Raw genomic sequence first — 23,695 nt, 5'->3', positions numbered from 1 at the left:
AGCCCAGGAGATTGGCAATCCAAAATTGATACCTTCCTGGCAGTCCAACATAGAACCCCCTGTGTCACCACCGGCCACAGCCCAGTGGAGTTATTAATGGGTAGAAGACTCCGGTGCCCCCTAGATCAGTTAAACCCAACATACTCCCCTGATGGGTACCAAAGCACAAAGGGAAGAACCAGAACAATGACAACAGGTGACCCGGTATGGGCACATAACTATAGTGAGGGCCCAGCGTGGCTAAAGGGAACAATTGTAGGAGTGACGGGCCCAATGTCATACATAGTGGACATGGGGGACGGCCGAGTGTGGAGATGCCACATAGATTAATTACGAAAAAGAATACAAAACAATCCAGAAACCAAACAGCCAGACCCTGACTACACAATAGTGGAACCAACAGCTAACTCAACCCCTAGGCGATCGGAGGACTTAGCTGAGTCTGAAGAAGTCCAGCGACGCCAACCGGCTCCTCCAGAGGACAGCAGGGACAACTCTGCCAATAATCCAGGGCCGGATGGCTCAGAGGAGGAGCTGGGAGGAACAAACAGTCCCTCCGACCAGCTCGACTCACTCCCAGGGAATGAATTGCGCAGGTAAGAAAGAGTTAGGAGACGCCCTGTCTACCTGCGTGACTACGTGGAAAAATAACATGCAAATGTTATGCAAAAAACTATGTAAATATGGTAAAAAGTGTTCTGGGAGGGGAGGAGTGTAATGTATTGAATTTTAGGAGGGAAATTTGGGCGGGAAAATGCACGTTGCTGATTGGCTGATGCCTCAGCCAAAATACTATTTAAAGAGGGGTTTTTGCCCATTGGCTTTTGCTGGGATCACAATAAACCAAAGAGCTGTTGTCACTTGTATCGTCTCCTGCCTCTTCATTGCCCGAACATAACATAAACCATCTGGTCCCAAAGATTTCAACTCATGCAAAGCAGACGGTATTCTCTTATCAATTCCTTGCCTATTTTGATTTGCATTCCTTGTGTGTCTCCCACAGTGCTACTTTTGATAGGTTGGATTCTTTTTTCTTTTTGTGTAAAGACAGAAGCAAAGATGGAATTAAACAGTTCTGCTTTTTCCCTGCTGCATGTCACCTTCTTGCTATCTTCTCCCATTAGTGGACCAACTGTTTCCTTGATGTTCTTCTTTTCCTTACATATTGAAAGAAATGTGTTTTGTTATTTTTTGCATTTGTTGCAAGTTCACCCTGAGTCTTAGTCTTTCTGACTCCATATTTGTAGATTTGAACCGGGGGTGTCAAACTCAAGGCCGGCAGGCTGGATTCGGCCTGCGGGGTGCTTAAATCTGGCCCATGGGGCCGGCCTGGAAATATCAAAAGACTGGCCCACAGTGCCTCTTCCAGTCAAAACAGATGGCAAGGAGTGCTTGCGGCCCCCCTCCTGCCCATTTTTGGCCTCCCTGGCCTCCAGCAACACTCTCCCGGCCGAAACCAGTCCACACAGTGGCCCTGTGAGGCTTCCGTGCGGCCCATTTTTGGCCTCCCTGGGTTCCAGCAGAAACCCTGCCTGCCAAAAATGGGCCACAAGGGGCCTTCATTCCATTTCCTATGGATTTACTGTACTTACTTTTCGAAGAGCTCCAGAAGAGGCTGTGTCGTGTCCCACTCCTCCGCTGACGGCTGGGTCAGGGAAATCCGAATCAGGCTTGCCTCTGCAGCTCTGCCCAAAGTCCTAGCAAAGTCCTCAGAGCAGGCAGGAGACCAGTAAGTGACTTCAGCAAGATAAGTTCGACTTTTGCCTGACTCAGAGACTGCCAGACAGTAGATCCTTTATATAGGCCATGGGGTGTGGATCCATGACTCAGCACTCATTAAGGCCTGCCCCTCCCTTCCTTCTGTTGCCTCCGCCTCTCCAATCTTCTGATGCGAGGGTCACTCCAATCAGCTGTTGTTTAAACCTCCTCAGGCTCACCTGCTGTGGAGGAGGGGAGGGTCTAGCTGCTCCGTTTGCCTGGGCATGGAGTCAGGGCTGGGGCAGGAGATGCTCCTTCTTCTGCAGTTTGTGTGGGCATGGAGCCAGGACTGGGCCGGAGGCATACATTCCTCAGTGTTGGGAGCAGGTAAGAAGGCCCCGCTGCTCTGAGGCGGGCAAGACACAACACTATCCTCACCGCAGGGCCCTTCCCCGGGCTGGCGATCGGGATGCGGTCGGGCGGGTTCTGCTCGTGGAAGGCCCGCACCAGGTCCAGGCGTGGGCGTCGGGCGTTGACCCAGGTGAACTCGGTCCCTGTACCCTTGCCACGCAACCAGGTATTGGGCGCCCCTTCAGCCAGCGGGAGTCGCGTATGCTGTGCACCTCGTACTCCTCCGCCCGTCCTCGTCGACAGCGGCGGGTGGCGCCCGGGCGCCGGAGGAGGCGGCGGGGCCTCAGGGACCAGCAAGGACCGATGGAAGGCAGGATGGATCCGCATGGAACGGCAGAGGTCAATCGGTAGGCCACGGATTGATGACCGCCTCGGCGAAACGGACCGATGAACGGTGGTCCAGTTTCTTCGCCGGCGGTCGGACGGAGATGCTGTGGAGAGCCACCGCGGTCTCCGACCACCAGCGGGTGTTGCCCGTCGAGCGATCGGCGACCGCTTGTAGTCCTCCTTCGCCCGATTCAGCTGCCGGCGCACCATCTGCTGGACGCGTGCAACTCGGAGAGAAAGGACTGTGTCTCGGGAACCGGGAGTCCGGGGCGCCAGAGGAAGAGCGCGGATGGTACCCCAAGTTGGCCAGGAGCAGGGTGGTCTGGGTGGAGGTGTGTTGGGAGTTGTTGAATGCGAACTCCGCCAGGGACAGGTAATCGCCCAGTTGTCCTGCTGTTGGTTCACGGCACCGAGGTACTGTTCCAGGACGCCGATGACCTTTCCGTCCGCCGTCGGTCTCGGATGGTGCGCCGACGACAGGCACACCTGCACCTCAATGCGGCCATCAGGCTCTTCCAAAAGCGGGCCGTGAACTGCACCACGGTCCGACACCACCCTGTCCGGCAGGCCGTGGAGGCGGAAGACGTGCTGCAAGAAGAGACGGGCTGTCTTGGTGGCGGTGGGCAGCCAGCGGCACGGATGAAGTGTGCCATCTTGGTGAGCATGTCCACCACCACCAGCACCGTGGTGAACCCGAGGGCGGCAGGTCCGTCAGGAAGTCCATGGAAATCGCCCCAGGGTCTGTCAGGAGTCGGCAAGGGCTGGAGGAGACGGGAGGGGCCCCGTGGCGGCCTTGGCTTGCCGGCACGGCACGCAGGGGCGTCACATAGGCATGGACATCATGCCGCACCGAGCCACCAGAAGGTCCGCGTTACCAGGTTGAGAGTCTTGAAAAACCCGAAATGGCCCGCGGCAGGGTTGTCGTGGCACTGGGTCAGGACGAGGACGGGCGGCCCGTGGGCACATACAACCGCCCCGGAACTTGAGTACGTCGTCTTCCAATGTCCACGGAGGCGTGGGGCCGCCTCCGCTCGCCGCTGCTGAGACCAGGCGTCTTGGCGCTGCGCCTCTCGCACCGGGCCCGTAAGTCCACGGTTCCCGGCGGCGGCCAAGGCTTCCGCCGGCAGTACTGTCCGTGGAGGAAGAGGGTCTTGGCGCTCAGGTACTCCGGCTTACGGGACAGGCGTCCGCCCTCGGTTGTGGCCACTGGGGATATAGGTGACACGGAAGTTGAACCGGGCGAAGAACAGCGACCACGGATCTGCCGCTGGTTCAACTTCCGAGCCGTGGTGAGATGTTCGAGGTTCCGATGGTCCGTTGGACCTCCACCTGATGCCGGGCCCTCCAGGTGGTGCCGCCACGCCTCGACACGGCCTTGATAGCCAGCAACTCCTTTTCCCAGATGGTATAGTTGCGCTCGGAAGGGTTGAGCTTCCGCGAGTAGTGCACGAGGGAAAAAGTGCCGCCATCCGCGGGGCCTGTAGCACCGCTCCGAGGCGGCGTTGGGCGTCCGTCTCCACCACGAAAGGCCGGTGCGGGTCGGGATGTCGCAGGATGGGCTCCGTGTGAAAGCCTTCCTGAGAGCCGTGAAGGCTTCCTCCTGCGGGGACCCCACGGGCAGGACCTTCTTCTGAAGGAGCTGGGTGGCGGGCCGTCAGCGTGGCGAAGCCGGGATGAAGGTCCGATAGTAATTGGCGAAGCCCAGCAGCCGCTGGACATCCTTCACCCGGCGGGGCTTCCCAGCTGCTCAGGGCCTCCACCTTGCAGCGGTCCATGGCGATCCCTCGGGTGAGAGGATGTGCCGAGGAACTCAATGGACGACGGAGGAAAAACACTTCTCCAGCTTGGCGTGAGCTGGTGCTCCAGGCGCTGCAGGACCAGGCGGAGGTGCTGGAGGTGACTTTCCTGGACCGGGAGTAGACCAGGATGTCGTTCAGGTAGATCACCATGAACCGATCCAACATGTCCCGGAACACATCGTTCATAAAATGTTGGAAGGCGGCGGGGCGTTGGTCAGCCCGAGCGGCATGACCGTGTACTGTAGTGTCCGTGCCGGGTGCGAGCGCCGTCTTCCACTCGTCCCTTCACGCATCCGCACCAGGTTGTAGGCCCCGGAGGTCGAGCTTGGTAAAGATGGAGGCCTCCGCGGCAGTCCATCAGCTCCGGGATGGCGGCGGGGTAGCGATTCCGCACCGTGATGGCGTTCAGCCGGCGGTAGTCACAACACAGGCGCAAATCCCGTCTTCTTTTTACGAAGAGGACCGGGCCGACAGAGGGACTTGGAAGGCGGATGAACCTCGGGCCAGATTTTTGTCCAGAAAGTCCCTGAGGCGGCCAACTCGGCTCGGACATGGAATACAGGCGTCCCGTGGGCAGCGGGCGCGGGTTGCAGGTCCAGGGCAGTCGTGGGGCGGTGCGGGGTGCGGTCCGCCTCCTTTTCGCTGAAGGCGTCAGCGAGTCCTGCAGCTCAGGGGCACGGCGGCGGCGGGTGAAGACGTCCTGGCGGCGCGGGTGTGGCGGATGTGGTCGACACACTGCAGGCTGGGAAGCGAGATGGCGTTCGCGACCAGGCCACCTGAGGTCGTGAGTCCGCAGCCAGGCCAGTCCGACAATCACCGGGAAGTGGAGGTCCGCCGTCATGTAGAAGCGAATCGCCTCCTCGTGGTCCCCGATGGCGAGGCGCAAGGGCTGCGTGGCGAAGTTAATGGGTCCCGCGACCAGCTCCCTCCCGTCGATGGTCTCGGCGCTCATCGGAGGTCTACGGAACCAAGGGACACCAAAATGGTCCACGAAGGCCGGTCCATAAAGTTCGTGGTGGCCCCGAATCCACCAGCGCGTGTGCGGGATCCTTCCGGCGGTCACCCACCCACACCCGGGTGTCCAAAATCAGGTGCCGAGGGGGCCGGGGGTCCACGTCGGCCATGTCTGGCGGGGGCTTGGTCTATGCCCGGCCTAAGGTTTCCCTGGGCGGGCCTGCCCATTCCCGACTGGCCAGGCGGGATTCGGGACGGGCGTCGTGCTCCGCCCGCGCTTCCTGGGGCATCTTGGCGCGAAATGGCACTCCCACAGTACAAGCACAGCCCCTTGGCGCCTCCGGCTCCGCTCCTGGGCCGTCAGGCGAGGCCTGGCCGCTCCTAACTCCATGGGCTCCTCGGCGGCCACGAGGCGGGGTGGCCGGGACGTCGGCACGGGTCGAGGAGGCGGCGGTCTTTGGCGGTTGCGGGCGACAGGGCGGGCGTTGCTGGAGGCGGGTGTCGAGGCGCAGGCAGAGGGGCACCAGGTCAGCGAGGTCCATGGCGCCTCCACCGAGCCAGCTCGTCCTGGAGCTCTTCGAAGGCCCCTCTTGAGCAGCGTCCGCTAGTGCCGTGTCGTTCCAGTCGAATCATGGCACAGCAACGAATTCCGATGTACTCCCGGAGGGGTGGGGCCCTTGTTGGATCTCTCCGGCGCCAGGCAGCCGTCTGGGCCCGCACAGGGTCTTCATACATCAGGCGTGGTGCCCCAGAACCCCTGGTAGTCCGCCAGCAAGGGGCTGTCCCTGAGCACCAAGGCGTGGCCCACTGCGCAGCCTGGCCAGACAACAGGTTCATCACGAAGGCCACCCTGGCCCGGTCATCTGGAAAGTCCCCGGCCGCATTGCCATGTGGGTCTGGCACTGGGCCATGAAGGCGGGAACATCTCCATCCGTCCTGAGAACTTCTCCGGCACGGTGCGGGCTGTGGCGCTGAGGAGGAGGAGGAGGTTGGACTGCTGGGGCATTCCCAGCAGCCAGTTGAGCAGTCAGCTGGGCGACTTGCTGTTGCAGTTGCTGGTTGTCTGTTTGTAGCTGCTGCACAATCAGCGCCAGCTGTTGCTGGTCCATCTTGTAGATGTGTGAGGAGTGAGGGAAGATGTCGTGTCACTCCTCCGCTGACGGCTGGGTCAGGGAAATCCGAATCAGGCTTGCCTCTGCAGCTCTGCCCAAAGTCCTAGCAAAGTCCTCAGAGCAGGCAGGAGACCAGTAAGTGACTTCAGCAAGATAAGTTTGACTTTTGCCTGACTCAGAGACTGCCAGACAGTAGATCCTTTATATAGGCCATGGGGTGTGGATCCATGACTCAGCACTCATTAAGGCCTGCCCCTCCTTCCTCTGTTGCCTCCGCCTCTCCAATCTTCTGATGCGAGGTCACTCCAATCAGCTGTTGGAATAAACCTCCTCAGGCTCACCTGCTGTGGAGGAGGGGGAGGGGTCTAGCTGCTCCGTTTGCCTGGGCATGGAGTCAGGGCCGGGGCAGGGAGATGCTCCTTCTTCTGCAGTTTGTGTGGGCATGGAGCCAGGACTTGGGTCGGGAGGCATACATTCCTCAGTGTTTGGGAGCAGGTAAGAAGGCCCCGGCTGCTCTGAGGGCGGGCAAGACACAACAGGCTGACCCATGTTGCAGAGAAGCCAAAGTCTTTTATTCAGAAGCCCATGAAGCTGTAAGAAGGTGAGATGTAAGGAAAACAATTTTCTCCATCTGAATAAAAGACTGGCTTCTCTGCCATGACGGCCTGCAGGCTTAGTTTGGGCCCAGTATGGCCTCCTGCTTGCTGCTGACTGGCTAGTTCAAATGAGAAGCTTCAGGGATTGGGGCTTGACAGCCAATCAACAAGGGGCTTCAGCCCAATGAGACAAAGGAAGCAAGCTCCTCATTGATTGGCTGCTGCCACCGCCTCAATCCCTGAAGCAGGAGGCTGCTCTGGCCCAGTCCCGGCCTAGCCTGCTGGCCACATGGCCCCAGCCGAAGTCTTTTACTTAGAAGCTGGTGAAAACGTTTCCCTTAGATTTCACATTCTTACAGCTTCACCATCATCTGAATAAAACACTTTGGCTTCTCTATCGGTGGGTCAGCCTCTTCTGGAGCTCTGGAGATCTTCAAAAAGTAAGTATTCCATGGGAAATGGGATGGGGAGGGCTAAGTGAAATCTGGGGCACTAGCAAAGCAGGCCCAGTCTGTGGAGACCCGGCAAGGCAGGATGGGTGGGGAAGCAATTGTGAGGACCCCACGGGAGTATGAGGTATCTCAGTGGATTGGGGAAGGCCTTGGATGGCCTGCTCCAGCACTAGGCCCTGCATGCTCTTCCCCACTCTGAGATACCTCATGTGCATTTAATGAGTTGTGCATTTGATTAACAAATGCATTGGGGAAAGCAGGGAGTGACCATGTTCATTTAATGTGATTCAATCAAACGAATCCTCAGGTTACAAATGTAATTGACAGTCTCTGTTACATTCGTAACCCGAGGATTTCCTGTATAATGAGAGTGAGGGAGGGTCTCAGGGAAGTCCTGTCTTAGTACTTGCCACCACAGGTGTCTCCCCCCCCCACAAGTCTCATGCCATGCCCACCATGGCCACACCCACTCAGGCATGCCCTGGCCCTCTGAGGTCAACACAACCCTGATGTGGCCCTCAAGGAAACTGAGTTTGACACTCCTGATTTGGACTATTTACTGGTACTTTTGTTCCTCATTGTGTCAGAGAGCTCTTTATACAGCTCCTGCAAGCCTTGTCTGGAGCCTCTTATTTTTCTTTCTCTATGGTATTGTTTTCGTTTGGGCCTTTATTATCTTTTCATAGTATCTGAAGCATCCTGTGCTTCTTTTCCCTTTAAGATACCCATCCTTCCAATTCTTAGTTTGTTGAAGTTGATAACACTAGTTTGACTTTGTTCAGTTACCTATCCCTGCATCATGGTGAATTCTAGTATGATGTCATTCTCCCCCAGAGTTCCTATCACTTCTACTCCCTCAATCATTATATTTCTATTAGAAAGAATTAAATCTAGTATAGTTGACCTCTAGGTTCCTCCATCTGTTGAGAGACAAAGTTGTCAGCTAGACGTGTTGGAGAACCTGGTTAGGCGGCCTGTAGTTATGTCCTTTTCCCCTAATATTCCCCCCAAATACTTTCAAACTGGCTTTCATCCTTGGTATTGTGTATTTCTGTAGAGATATAGTAGTTCTTTACATTCTGTGCAACTCCTTCCCTCTCTCTTTTGCGTTGGTTCTGTTTCTTTTGAACAATGTATATCTTCTCACCACCCATTTCCCCATTGTCTGATTTGTTGTCTTGGGATTTGAGCTTTGGGTTTGGTCCTAAAAATTGGTCTCCCTGCCCCTCCAGTTTTAATTGAAAGACCTATGGATAAGCCAAGCCAGAGCTTTCCGAAAGACATTCTTCCAGTCTTTGTGAGGTGCAGCCAATCACTTGTCAAAAGTCCTTCCTCTAGGTAATGTAAACCATGGTCCATGAATTAAAACATTTTTTGATGGCACCATCTCTTAAGCCAGTGATTTACCTTTACATTTCTCTGTTCCCTCACTGGATGTTGACCTTCCATTGGCAGTATAGATGAAACACCATTTGTACTCCTAACTCTTTTGCCTTCCTGCCTAGCTGTTCATAGCTGCTTGATATGTTTTTCAGGCTCCATTTTGTTATATCATTCTTCCTAACTTGAAAGAAGATTATAATGGGATTGATTATGTGGGTAAGCCTTGTGTCACATTTTTGATCCTTGCATCTGGGAGACAACAAAACTCTTGATAGGTTGTGCAGTCAACAAATTGCTGAGGAGTGAGTCACCAATCACCCGCTTATGTTTCTTTGGGGATCTCAGCAGACTTCTCTTTGTGACAGTCTGAGCTACTTTTCTTCCTCATGGGAACATCTGAAATTCCAAATGTCTCTGTGTTTTTCTTACAGGGGGAGTATATGCAAATGATTGTTCAACTCCAGTGGCAGGGACCCTCTCCTTGTATTTTTGTCCTTTCAGTGAAATGCTGCCATTGCTCTGGCCCATGGGCTTCATTTTTTTTCTGTTGTTGTTTCTTCCTTGCTGCATTTAGTTGAATGCAGACTTCTGCCTTTCCAAAGGATTCCTTTTTTTCATAGATGAGATTCAGAGTGGCTAGGCATGCCTCTAGACCTTCCATTTTCTCCTCTAGCAATCAGATCAGTTTGCACTTGTTGCAGGTGTAATTTGAATCATCCGTGGGCAGGAATACAAATACAGCACATACCTTACTGGTTGCTACATCGCTAGCTATGACTTTCTTATGCTTCAGGATTTGGGCAGGTATAAATATATTTCTTATAGACTTTCTGCTTTAGACTTTTAGTTGTAAACTTTTAGGTTTGTGGGCTGGTAGCTTGATCCACTGGATTAAGTCCCAGTTCTCTGGAGGTTGTGGTAAGCAACTCTGCTCTCCCAGCAATCTTTAGTGCTATGCAAAGGTTCACCAGTGACTTACAAGGGAGGGAGGGAGTTGTTGCAGTCAGCTATCACCAGGGCTTTTGCAATCAGAGTACAGTCAATTGCCTCTGTCTGAACAGTGGCAGTAGCCTGTGGTTTCTGAACAGCCCTTTGATCTGTTCAGGTTGGTTTGACTTGCTTGGTGGCTGCTTCCTTGCAAAAATTGGAAATGTATACTTCTGTCTGGGAGCTGCCCCTGCCTCACAAATGAGCAAAGCAAGGGGAGCATTTGGTTTTATCTTCAGTGGGAGGGGGCTGTGCTGTGTTATGAAGCTCCTTTGCTGGGTGGCTTTGCTTGAACACTCAGTGAAATGACACCCCCTCTCCCCAGCCTCAACTAGAGACACTTCAGATCCACAGGTGTCTGCTGTAAATCAGCATTTTGGAAAAAAAGGAAAGAAAGATGTGTTGCAACAGCACCACCAACCCCAGCCTTTGGTAGTTGTGTCAGATGTAAATATGGGACTCATGAGTTGTGGCAACATTTTATCTTGGTTCCCCCCTCCCCCCCTCCACACACAGATCGGAATGGTGAGATCATCTGGGGGCCAGCAGGGCCGGTGTCATCCAAAGATTCCAGTTCAGCCTTGAAACAAGATGTGTTCTGCAGAAAATGTGGACTGTGTGCATAATGACTTTAAATGATCTTTCCAAAATGTGAGGAGATACATCATCGATGTCCATAAAGCTTAGAAATAAGAAAGCAGAATGTAAAGATTTATTCCCCATTTTCTCAGATGGACAAAAGGATCCAGTCCCAGTCAAACCATGGAATATTTAAAAACTTCTTCTTTTTAAAATATTATTTTAGAATACTATACTACTCACCTGTTTATACAGTAACCCACAAAAAACAAATGAACAGCAACACAACGGAAGAGTTTACTGAAAACACTTTTTGATTTGCTGCTTATCTGAGAACTATCCCCTCCCCTTTATCTGACAATAAGCAATGGGGGTGAAGACTAGTGGGTCTGATGGGAAGCAAAACACCAAGATTCCCATTCCCCTCAGTGATGATGAGTTCAGCAAGACGAGGCCATCTCTGCAGGAGTCGGAAAGCTGATTGCACCCATTGTTGTTTTGCAAATCCCTAACATGATTCCTCTAACTGTGGTAGCTCAAGAGCACAGAATACGACATTACCAATCTGCAAGTTGAAGAAGGCGAGAAAGTGCTCAACCCAAAACCTCTAGCAAATGTGAAATACTGAACAGAAGGCACAAGTATCAACAGGGATTTGATTCCATTTGGGATGCCATTGATTCACATAACATCCTGACAAGGCCGTCATACCCCACTCTGCTGAGATTTGACGCAGCCACTTTAAAGCCCCTCTTGAGTTCAGAAAAGGCTCTAAACACACACTCAGGAGGAGGGTGAGGGCCTGCAGGGGACACAAACAACCAGGAACAAGGAAAATAATGTTTGTTTCTTGATGGCAGGAATCTTTCAGCTTCAGGTTACTGCCCTCAGAAACTGTTTGTGGTAAAGGAGATGCAGAAAAGTGACCCTGCATCAAATGTCACAAGGAGATTTTTTTTCCTTCATAAACACCCCTTCACACAGTTACTGTCAGCCGTGCCTCCTTTCAAAACTCAAGAAAGAAAAACCCCAACTCCATTGTTTGTTTACTGAGAATGAACTGAATGCATCGCAAGTAAAGCAAGCTCTGGGCAATAGGTGTGGTTTACACATAGAAGTTCTCACATTAATCCCTCCTCCCCCCCAAAGGTCAAGCAGTCCTGTCCAATCCACCTTCTTCTCAGGTGCCACGTGAGGATCATCTCCAGATGGCGTCATCCCTCTGGTATGCACGGATAGATAGGTTTCGTTTCAACAAATAAGTTTCGATTCAGCCCAAACTGGCTAAACTCCCCCCTCCCTCCATTGTATGACAGCCGAAGCAGCTAGACCCCAATCAGGGATACATTACCCACTACCATGTACCATCACTAAAATGCAGCAATAAAACAATAAAACAATTAACTGGCAGCAATAAAACAACAAATGTAGCATGGGAGGCTGACAGTTACCTTGGCCACCACTACAGGATCCCTGATGGACACAAGGGAACTCATGGGCCTCCAGGACCAATGGGTCATCCACAACTGTTGGTTGGTGCGGCCACATGAAACCTTTCACTCCCCTGAATGACCTAGGCTGGATTGCCAGATGGGGTGTATGTGTATGAATTAACTGGTGTGTGTGTGAGAGAGAGAGAGGGAGGGAGGGAGGGCGAAAGAAAAAGAAAGAAAGAACTGGAGAAGCTGAAAAAATGTGATTGGTTCAAAAAGCTTTAAGGAAAGATGAAGCATCCGAACCCAAGTTGGGCCCAGCCCCCACTCATGCAAGGAACCCACAGCAAAGTAGAGCCCACCATCTTGAGCTGGGGGTATTTGTTTCTCTTGGGACTCCAGCACATCCTCCTCCCTTTGAAGCTGCTCAAGAGGGGGGTTCTGGCAGCCCCTGAGATCTTCCCTGAGATGCGCAAACAGAAGAGCAAGCAAAGAAGCCACTGACCTTTTCCAACCCATCTTCCTTGAGGCTGATGATGTCCAGGTCAAAGTCAGTTCTGAGCCCGCTGGTTTTGTTGAAGGCAATTCGTCCTGTTAAGCCCTCCCACTGTGCCTGAAAGGCAGAGAGGAAGGAACAGTGGGTAAGGGTGGCACCAGGGAAGGAGGGGCAATGAACACGTGGCATAAAGGAACTTTGCACCAAGTGCATAAGTCAGAAGTGAGCTGCCTCTTTTAGCTTTACTAAACCCATCACTGCTTCCTGTTCTGCAAAACTGGAGAAATCCACACCACCCCCACTGCCCTTTAGAAATGGTCGATGCCCACTGCTTCCAGTTCACTGGATAGAATGATGAAGTGTTGCTGAGCTCTGAGCCCTGAAAGGGGAAAACCCTTTGGAGCTTTGGGTGAGACAGCCTAGAGGGAAAGCAACGAGACCCTTGTAAGCTGTTGTGTCTGCGCCCCCTGAGCCGGGCCTGCTGCCAGAAAGTGACTTGGACAGTGAGGGGGAAGGGCCGTCAGGATTTACCTCAGGAGTACCGACTTGCCTGGCTTAGCTCCAGGAGCCAGAAACAGGCCAGGTGGAAGAGATAATGAGGCCTCCATCCCCTGACTCTTCCCCCCCACAGGCCACGCCTGCAGACCCAGCTAATGCAATCAGGCTTGGTTTCGTAGGCAGGAGAGAAGGGAACAACAGAAGCAAGGGTGGGGCAGGCCTCGGGAGTGCTGAGTCATGGAGCCACACCCCACAGGGTATAAAAGGGAGCAAGAGCTGCTGTGTCTCTTTGTAACAGGCAAATCCACTGATTACGAACTGAAGTTTGTTTCTGAGTGACTCACCAGCGTCGTGGAAGATAACAGAGGCTCTTGGCAGACGCTGGCTATTCTGCTGCCAGAGCTGATAGTGACGGCTAATTAAGCCATCATTCAGACGGAGGTGAGGGAGGACAGAACATAAGCCATCCCAGGCCACTTTTCTAGATGCTCCTTCCAAAACCACCAATCATTCTGGAGTTATACAGATGATTCATTAAGGACTGGGGGGTGTCATGGCCTGTGCTTCCTCTTCTCCCCTTCTCCCTCCATAATGATGTCATCGAGATCACCCCGGCTTCATCCTCAATTTCATTGGGCCACTGTAGCAGCTGACTATCTGCAGGCAGAGTGCCGGGATTGGGGAGGTGGAGGGTAGACTGCTCAAATCAAGCTTTGTACTGGCAGTGAGGCTAGAGATTTAGTGCAACCAATCCTGGCTCACTCAACTTAAAAACTATTCTGAGCCTTGGTGTGGTATCTGCTGCTCCATCCATTAAAGACCAAGCTGATTATATGCTTCTGTATGTTCCTGGCCGTGGGTGTGAAGAGGTCTGACATGAGCCTTCGAAAACTACATGAGAAATCTCTGCCATTGGGACTTCCGCTTGGCGCCACCTTTCTCGCTGGGTGCTAATTTATGGCACTCCGCACTGGATATGGTAAAAGCCGGTGTAAACAGCTACGAACAGCTGTTCCCGACTTAATTTTCCCTCTCTGGTTGAGAGAGCAGGGGAAAGAGCAGGGGGGAGAGTGGTAGATTCCTCTAGGGGCTTTGTTTTTGTTATGCAAAGTCCTGAAAGGTCGAGTCCCATTGAATTCCTCCTATCTCCAGTATCCAGCGCGTCTCCTGCAAAAGCAGGAAAAGAGGAAGGTGTCCAAGTTCTGCTAACAATTGATTTCTTTTTGTGGATTTCTATAAGCAGACGGAAGAAGCATGAGTGAACAATTACTGGTTTGCAAGTATTGTTGATTTCCTGACTTCCTCCTTTTTTTAAAGAGAGAAAAAAAAATTTTTTTTCTCTTCTTTTAAAATGGCGTTTGAGATTAACTGCAAATAGACCGATAGTCTTGCTGCGAAATCGAAACTGAATGGAGACTTCATCTTATTGTGTTGGATTGTGGATTGTTGGATTATATTACATTGTTTAAGTATTTCATAAGGGGATTTTCAGCAAGAACTTTGTCATGAAGGTTCTTTCAGAAGAATGGATTCGTGACTTTATACAGGATTACACAGAAAGAATGTATTTAATTATTCAAAAATACGAACTGATAAAAAATGGGGACTTTTTGGATCAAGGCTTGGAGGAAATTAACCAGTGTGATCAGGACTTAAATGCAATGGAGGAGATACAAACAAAAGTGGATAAGTATGAAGATATGATCGTGAATAAACAAGTTGATGTAAAGAAGTTTCCTTTAAATAGTTTGGATGAAACGTCAGAATTTGTGTTACAGGAGGTTGTCTCCTGAACCAAAAAAACTTACAGGCTTAATGCTTTTCAAGAATTCTTTCTTTGGACTGATGGAATATATGGTAGTAATTTGTGGATTTTTGGACATAAGGAATTATTAGGCAATATTGTGACTGACTTTTCAAAAGGAGTAATGAAGGAAAGACAGAGATTAATGCATCAAAAAAAATGGCAAGAGACAAAAGTATTATCCTTGAAACGAGGTTGTTTTGAATTATTAACAGACAAAAATATTACTGTCCCTCAAAGACAATATGTGAGGAAGATCTGGAAGAAATGGGTTGATTATATGTTTTATATCTATCATAAAAGACTAGGTATTTGGATTTATATTGGATTTTGACGAGGAAGGACTAAATTTGAATAGCTACTGTAATTCTTGGTATTGAAATTTTATAATGTGTTGTATTGTATTTTGAATAGAATATTTTTGAAAGAGTTTATGTAAGAAAGACCTGGGTGAAAAATTATATGGTTATAGAAGCTATAAGGGAGATATTCTTTGAATTGGATTGGATTTTTATGTTTTAGTTGGTTTTAAATACTTTAGGATTAATTTGTTCTATTGATTTATATATTTTGTTACTGTTAATTGTTAATTTTTTTTTTCCTGAAGGATTTGGTTATGTTAGGAGGAAGTCAGAGCTAGAGAGGGAAAATTGGTATAATAGTTTTGGGGGAAAATTTTCTTAGCATATGTTTGTTTTATTTTTAACTATACCTTGTGCTTCATCCGGGAAGTCAGGGGGGAGGGGGGAGGGATTAGTGAAGGGAGGGGGGTTGGGGGGAAAGGGGGGGATTTTTTTTTTGTAAAACGTTTTGAATAAAAAAAAAAAGAGAGAGAGAAATCTCTGCCATTGGGGCAGGTTCATCTCCAGTGGCCCAAGACAAACTTCTTGGCTGTGAAGGGCTGATGAGAAAGGGCTGATGAGAAAGAGGGAGATGACAGAGACACTTCACTATCACCATAGCAGAAGTGGGCCTGAGTCCTATAAGGGTTTCCTTCCCCTTCCTTGCTGCTCTTGTTGCACTAGGGGTGCAGATCCCCTCTGGTCCTTCAAGTTCAGAAGAACCTTTTTAGTCCTCCTCTCTTTAGTCTGCTGGATCTGGGCTGAAACCCTTGGCCACCACTGGATGGTAGCAAATAGTGTTGCGCCCTTATTTTCTGACTTCTTGTAGTGTTCTTCCATTTTTACAGTCTGGATATGACATGGTGACTTACTCTCTCTTCATCTCCAATGAAATTAGTGGTGAAACCTTTGGGGCCTTAAGGATTCTGTGTGGGGTTGACTTGACTGAGGAGGGTGGAGAAATGGCAAGAGCAGTAGACTTTTTACTGTTCTCAGTATTCTTTTGTTCCTGTGAGTATCCTATCCAGATCTGTCATTTCTGAATAAAAACCATATAGTTTCGGATCTTTTTCATATCTTGTTTGTATTTGCATATAAGTATACCAATCCATCTCAATCCCATATTCTTCTAAGTCTTGTTTCCCTTTCAGTTCCCCGTTATCTGTAGTATATCTTTATATCTAAGAACATTTTTAAAATTGATAATATTTGGGGGTATTAATGCTTTAATTGTTGATAACTATATTGATATTTTCAAATAGTATTTATCCCTAACCTTCTCCCATGCGAATAACAATGCATTTCTTACATAGTGTCTATGAAAATATGCATGCATCTTGCTTCTGCCATACCATAAAAATAATTTTAAAAATATACAATTTCTTACTTAGTATTGAATTGGAAGAAGAGCAAGATATAGCTTGGGCAAAAAAAATTGAATATTCAATTGAATTAGACAAATGGCAGCAATTATGGAAGAGGAATTATAAACTAACCATGTCCATGGCATATAAAGAGAACCAATATAAAATGTTCTATAGATGGCATGTGCCACCTGAAAAATTGGCTGAAATGTTTAAAGATAAATCAGCTAAATGTTGGAAATGCCAACAGATTCCAGGATCTTATTACCATATGTGGTGGACATGCCCAGAAGTGAGGAACTATTCGATTAAAATTAAAACATGGTTAGAAGAAATATGCACTCTCCTCTGAGATTTGCCCCCCTCTTCTGCTCCCCAGGGGAACATTGAGTTTTACCAGGTGACTGAACTGTGTCGCCCTGTGATCTACAGGAGCATTAGTTGATGCTCTGACATGAGAGAAAAATCTGCATTCTTCCTTAACGTAGGACTCCTTGGATGCAGAACTTTAAGTCAGGAGGACCTTTTCAAATAACCTATTTTTTCAAAGGCATAAGCTTTTGTGACAGGCAACTACAGCTTATCCAAATCTGTTATTTGAAAATTTGTGGTGATGCAAGGAGATCCAATCAGTCAATTCTGAAGAAAATCAAACCTGACTGTCCTTTGGCCACTTTGGAAGCTGAAGCTCGAATACTTTGGCCACCAAAAGAGAAGAGAGGACTCCGTGGAAAAGACCCTGATGTTGGGAAAGGCGGAAGGCAAAAGGAGAAGGGGTCAGCAGAGGGTGAGATGGTTTAGATGGAGTCAGTGGGCATGGCAGAACACAATGTTGCATGTTTCTGGGCAAGATCTGTTTATTTTGTACATATTTTAATCGTACTTTACATTTTAAATTTTATGTCATATAGTATGCCTTATTTTAATTGTGATGCTTCTGACATGCATATATAAATATTGGGCATGAATTTGGGCAAAGTTTGGAGGACAGGTGGGGGTTGGAGGGAGCTGGCATGCTGTGGTCCATGGGGTTGCGGACAGTTTCATATGACTTAACAACCAAACAGCAATCAAGGCCATTTAATTTAATTAATTTAATTTAATTTAATTATTTGAAAAGGTACTATCTCGCTCCTCCCGATTTTTGGCTGTGACAGACTACCCTCCTACAAGTGGCATTTATTATCAGTGGTGGGCTGCTGCCAGTCTGGACTGGTTCGGGTGAACCGGTAGTTCCAACAATCAGCTGGCCCCACCCACCTGCCCCTGTCCTATCCTGTCCTATATTTCCTTCTTTCTGGCTCAGCTGATTTGCGCAGCACAGCTGATTTCTGCGCCTCCACTGTTCTACTTACCAGGGCTGCCTTAGAAGGTAAGTAGCTGAGCTTCAAATTGTTGCATTTGAACGCAGCACACAAGGGTGTTAGGTGTGTGCTCACAGAACCGGTTGTTAAACCAGTTGCAGCCCACCACTGCTTATTATGACTTTCTCCTCTCCTCTCAGACCAGACATGTTTTTTGAGAAGAGACAGACTAAGGTTTTGGTTTTCCACTCATCCTCCTTTCCCTTCCATTTCATCTGATGGATAAATTAAAATAAGTTGGCCAGAGCTGACAGTCTAGATCTCAACGGTATCTGAAGCGTGCAGAGCAGATTAACTTGCAAGCCTTGCCTGGTTCCAGCTCTGATTTACAGGGCCTGGCCTGCCTCCTTTAGTTCATCTCAACTGTCCCTTCTTGTCAAAAGCATCTGTTGTGCCATGGAGGGGATGGCTAACTTCAAAAAGGCCTTCTGTTCAGAGCTGCTCCCAAGAGGGCTGCTGCAGTGGCTGTTTTATGGTGTTGCTTCCAGCAGCAGATTTTGCAAATTTGCAACTAGCTAAAACAAAAGGAAGTAGGAGACCCTGAGATAAGACTGATCCCAGAGGAAACACAAGTTTTAAGAGCATCCAAAGTACTCCTTGCATCTAGAGAGCCTGGGAATTGGGAAGCAAGTGAGAAAAGCATTCAGGCCTCTGAATTTCCTTTCTGGCTTTTAGTCCAAGTTTTGTCCTTGCTTACCCTGCTGGGTAGATTGTGAACTGCACCTTGATCAGCCTGAATTTTGCTAATGTCCCACTCAATTCTATGGTGGAGGCAGCAGAGAAGATTCTAATTATCAGCTGCCTTCTATTATTTGGCTCATTCCATGACTAGTTGTCAGCAGGTCATTCTGAAGGCTTCACTCATAACCAGATAGCAAGGAAGTCGGGAGCTGTGTCCCTCCTGCTCCTTGACAAGTGGTTTTGCGTAGCCTCCTTCTTCTGACCCTGAAAGTAATAGGTTCAGCCTCCATTACAAGTAATTGCACAGCCATCTTTCTCCATGATACGGCTGAATTATTTTTAAAGCTTTTCAAATGGCTGGACAACTCTCCACCCTTAGGCAGAAGCACCACAGCTTGCGGACAAAAATATTTCCTTCCCAATCAGAGCCATTTAACTCCGCTGGCTGGCCAGCAACATAAGACTCTCTCTCCACATTGTGCATAGTTTTACATACCAGGATCACTTCATTCCAATTGCCATTGCAACCAGCAGCCACTTAAAACCTGATCTTGTATGCATTTTATCACCATTCTGCGATGATCCATCAAGCCTGAGAAACCACAAGAAAGCCTCTAGAGAGCCCTGGGTTACAGAGATTTGGCAGCAATGTCATCTGGTTTAGTTTAGTTTAGTTTTAGATTTTATACCGCCTTTTCCCAAGGACTCAGGCGTGTACAGCAAATAAAATACAGAGTATATACAATTAAAAGAAATTAAAAGAAACTATTATAATTTAAAAATTAAAAATTTTACAAATGTTTAAAATCTCTAAAACCCCAATTTAAAATCACTATTTATGCCAGTCCTGCTTGAATAAATAAATATGTTTTTAGCTCACGACGGAAGGTCCCAAGATCAGGAACTTGACGAAGCCAGGGGAGTTCGTTCCAGAGCTTGGTGCTCCCACAGAGAAGGCCCTACCCTGGGAGCCGCCAGCCGACATTGTTTGGCGGACGGCACCCTGAGAAGGCCCTCTGTGAGAGCGACTGGTCGATGGGGAGGCATACGGTAACAGCAGGCGGTCTCGTAAGTACCGGGTCCTAAGCCATGGAGCGCTTTAAAGGTGGTAACCAGGATCTTGAAGCGCACCCGAAGACCACAGGAAGCCAGTGCAAACTACGGAGCAGAGGTGTTACGTGGGAGCCTCGAGCCTCCATTACCACTCGCAGCTGCATTCTGACTAACTGCAGCCTCCGGTGCACCTCAAGGGCAGCCCCATGTAGAGAGCATTGCAATAATCCAGCCGAGACGTAACCAGAGCGTGAGTGACCGTGCATAAGGCATCCCGTCAAGGAAGGACGAACTGAACCAAGCGAACTTGGTAAAAAGCCCTCCTGGTGACGGCTGCCAGATGTTCCTCAAAGGACAGCCGGCCATCCAGGAGGACGCCCAAGTTGCGAACCACCTCCTTTGGGGCCACTAACTCGCCCCCAACAGTCAGCTGCGGATGCAGCTGACTGTACCGGGGTGCCGGAATCCACAGCCACTCCGTCTTGGAGGGATTGAGCTTGAGTCTGTTTCTCCCCATCCAGACCCGTACGTGGTGTTCCAACAAAAGGGACATGAGCCAAGTGTAGCATTTCGAGAAAAAGAAAATTTTCAGGAAAGGAATCTGCGTAGGCCAGCCCATTCAAAAGAAGCTGGGTCTTAATCCAAGGACAAAGGTATGAACAGACTGACTCCCTGTTTCTGTCTTTGTGCGCGTGCCTGCAGGAAGCACTTCAATTTTCCATGCACCCAAGTGTGAGGTCATTGCATGACCTCCTCAACGATCTGAACAGTACTTGAGTGTATCTGCTGCTCTCATAGCAATTACTTCTACTTGAGCCAGCAGCAACCCTTTGAAATGCATCTGGTGGAGGGGTGACAAGTGAATTAGTGGGCTTCATCTACAATTGAGATGATTCAGTCTTGCTTGCTTGAGAAATGTCAGGATAAATAGCTAGCTGGCTAGCCAAACCAGGCAAGGAGTAGCTCCATCGGAGCATTCCTTTCATTTAAAAATTGTCCTGAGGACATGAAGTGTTACAGCCTATAAATCCATCCATGCCTGGGTTTCTAACAGCCAAGCCCCAGTCCCTCGCTCTGTGACTGCCTCCTGAGCAATATCTATCTGAGTCTAGGGCTCTTCTTACCTCTTTGATAAAATTCATAAAGCGCCCACCAAATCGCCAGGCTTTGTGTCGATGGCATTGAAGAGAGTTGACCGTCATCTGAGGGGCCCGTTGGTAACACACAGAGACTATGTGGACGGCATCATACAACAGGGCAGCGTCTGTCTAAAATGAAGGCGGACAGTAATTGTTTTGACCACATGCAGCCACTCTAAGAACAATCCTCCCTGCCCCCCAAATGTTCTCTTGAGTCTATAGCTAAGCCCACTGTGAGGAGCCACTGCTTCTAGCCTAAAAGCCGGGCACTGGCTGACTTGCCATGCACCCAGGCTTCCAGGAATCAATCCTGAATCCAGGATAGTATTAGGAGAAAAACTCCCTTCTGCTGCAGCCTCTTTGCTTCAAAGAGTTCCTCCTCCTAGGATTCTTGCCCTCTGGAAGAAGGGGGCAGGAGGTTATTTTACCCATTCAGATGTAATGTGTAGTTCAGCCTGAAGATGCAAGTTGTTAAACTCCTCTTCTGACAAAAGAAAAGGGTGATGTGAACTTTTGGCACAGCCTGGCACAAGCCAAATGAGCTGCAAACCTTTTCTGATTACACACCAGCAGGAAACCACCAGGAGTTCAAAGTGACCGTCGTACCATCATGACCCCTGCAATCAATCCAGGTTCAGGTTTGGGGACCGTCTGTAACCTCTCCATGGACCACTTATCAATTATGGCAGACACATGAGGATTATCCACGTTCAAGATGCGGAAGCCGGTCAGGTTTACTCCAGAGTAGCGATATTGCTCAAGATCGAGTGCATACAGATCCTGTTGGGAAAAAGAACCCTTCATCTCAGCCCTCTTCCTGCTCTTCTTTTGGCATGACTGAATGTAAAAACTGTTGCAAAGTAAGAGAAAAAAGAAAGGTTGCTGAGAAATGTCACCCAAATTTCTGAAATTCAGCTTTTTTGGGGAATTCGCAAATGCTTTGCCTAAGTAAACAACCTTAAAATTTAGGTGCAGAAATCAGTATTGGTTCCAATTGGGAAGCATATCTCAGCCAAGAATCAGTTAATTATGATGATTAATTGAGCATAAGGAGAAAAGATAAAATGTTTGAAAGAAAAATCAATGAATGGGAAACTCTGATATTAAGCCTGGTTGCTATTAGCATTTGCAGGAATCAAAAACTGTGTGAAATGCCAAAATATGTGGAAAAGTAAGTCTTCTCTTGGGTGCCTGAGACACAGCAGTGAACTTCTAGCCTTGGAAATAATCCTATCCATATGTGCCTTATTTATTTAGATCAGGGGTAGTTAACCTTTTTATACCTACCGCCCACTTTTGTATCTCTGTTAGTAGTAAAATTTTCTAACCACCCACCGGTTCCACAGTAATGCACCGTGTATCGTCATCTGCGCATGCCTCTTGCACATCATGGATTAGGTTTGGGAGGGGGGGGGCGCCGGCTACCAGTTCTGCTTGTCTGTTATAGTGGGTAGTGTGGGGGGAGATGTGCGAGCTATTCTGGGATGAGGCTCTTTTGTTTGCAGTCGCACTATAGCGCCATTTAGTTTCACTTACGTAACATGAACTAAATCCACGTGCGGGCAATACAAATAGTATATTTTCAGAAATTTAAATTGTCACGGGGAATTTTATGAAAACCCTAATGAAAATGTTTTTAAGTAATGCTATGAAAATTTTTTAAAAAATCAATTAAATTAAAAAAAAGAAAATGCTTCAGTATCGGACAAAACCCCTACTGCCCACCATGAAACCTGGAACACCCGCTAGTGGGTGTTAGGGACCAAGTTGACTACCACTGATTTAGCGCATGGCATATCATATGTGGGCTTGCATTATGCCTAGATTAATTTTAACATACATATTAACATTAAGCCTAGATTAAAAATAACACAATAAAATATGAATATTACCGTGTTTCCCCAAAAATAAGACAGGCTCTTATTCTTTTTGAACCCCAAAATAAGGGCTTGGCCTTATTATTGGGGGTCTTATTATTTTGGGGCTGCTCATTGTTGTTGCTGTGTTGCACTGCTGCGGTAGCGCAACACAGCCACTCGTCAGCTGTTCGCCTGAGGCCGTGCCTGCGTCCTCATGTCCCTATGCCCGGCTCTTTGGGAGCCTGCTCGCAAGAGAGCTGCTGCCTGGCACCTCTTGCCACAGTGCCCACCCAGTGGACACCTCCCCCCCTGGCCAGGCAGAGTGCCACTCACCAACCGAACGGTATCCCAGGATCACGATGTGGGCAAAGTCGGTGAGCACCAGGTCCTTGAGGAGTCCATGCTGCCGCCATCCCAGCACTGAGGCTGGCTTCCTCTGTGACTTCCAAACCCTGGCTGGAAGCAGAGAAGAGGCTGGTCGGGCCAGCTGCCAGCTGCCGGGTCTTCTGGGACCTGGGGCAGCCACATGGACCTGGAATCATAGAGCGGGAAGACTCGGCAGCAGGTGGCTGGCCTGACCGGCCTCTTCTTCGCTTCCAGCGGCTTCCAACCGGGGTTTGGAAGCCACAGAGGAAGCCAGCCTCAGTGCTGGGATGGTGGTGGTAAGTGGCAGCAGCAGAACACCAGAAGTGGGTAGTTGGTGCAACCAGTGGCAATAGTGGTAGCAACATAAGACGTTTACCGAGGGCCAGTAGTGGTTTTCACTTACCTTCACTACTGGTTCGGAACTGTGAGCGTGTGCATGTGTGCACTCGCTTTGCTCACTCATGGCACTTCTGCACATGCACAAACATCCATGATGACATCTGAGCAGGTGGGCAGAGCCTCCTGCCGCCGCCACTACCGGTTCACCCGAACCAGGGCGAACCGAAAGAAATCCACCACTGCCAAGGGCAGTAATGAGATGCTTTCTGCAGGCCAGCAGCAGCAGATGGAACAAGGCATTCAGAGTGGAGGGTAAGAAAGAGGAGGAAGAGTAAAGACAAAATGAAGTTAGGAAACTTAAAAAAAAAAGCAAAGGAAAGAAAAAAGGTAGAGAGGGAGAAAGAATGGCCTTGGTAAGACAGCGGGATGTGCAGCATGACAGCTGAGAGTGGCAGCAGTTACAATGAGACACTAAGAAGCAAAGGAACAAGGAAGAGAAGGCAATTTACTATTTGTCTATACTTTTATGTTAATTGTGATTATTCTCATTCCAGTAGAGACTGGACAACCATTTGTCGGAAATGATCAAGGGTCTCTTGCCATAGGCAAAGACTAGAAGACGGTCCCTTTCAACTGTATTATTCGATGTTCTCTCTGTGT

At 49.1% G+C, this 23,695-nt stretch overlaps 1 protein-coding gene across 1 annotated transcript in view; it reads right to left on the bottom strand.

The window, feature by feature from the left end:
• Nucleotides 1-23,695, bottom strand: part of GRIK3 (glutamate ionotropic receptor kainate type subunit 3) — a 376,315-nt gene that overhangs the window by 80,391 nt on the left and 272,229 nt on the right. The window contains exons 6-8 of the mRNA XM_058195934.1: nt 21,078-21,251; nt 20,457-20,600; nt 12,237-12,344 (exon numbers count right to left, since the gene is read on the bottom strand). Of these exons, the coding sequence (XP_058051917.1) occupies nt 12,237-12,344; nt 20,457-20,600; nt 21,078-21,251 (426 nt within the window). The remainder of the gene's footprint in view (nt 1-12,236; nt 12,345-20,456; nt 20,601-21,077; nt 21,252-23,695) is intronic.

The sequence above is a fragment of the Ahaetulla prasina genome, chromosome 10 (assembly GCF_028640845.1).
Source record: "Ahaetulla prasina isolate Xishuangbanna chromosome 10, ASM2864084v1, whole genome shotgun sequence".
Lineage (NCBI taxonomy): Eukaryota > Metazoa > Chordata > Lepidosauria > Squamata > Colubridae > Ahaetulla > Ahaetulla prasina.
This window is presented reverse-complemented; position numbering and strand designations above follow the sequence as displayed.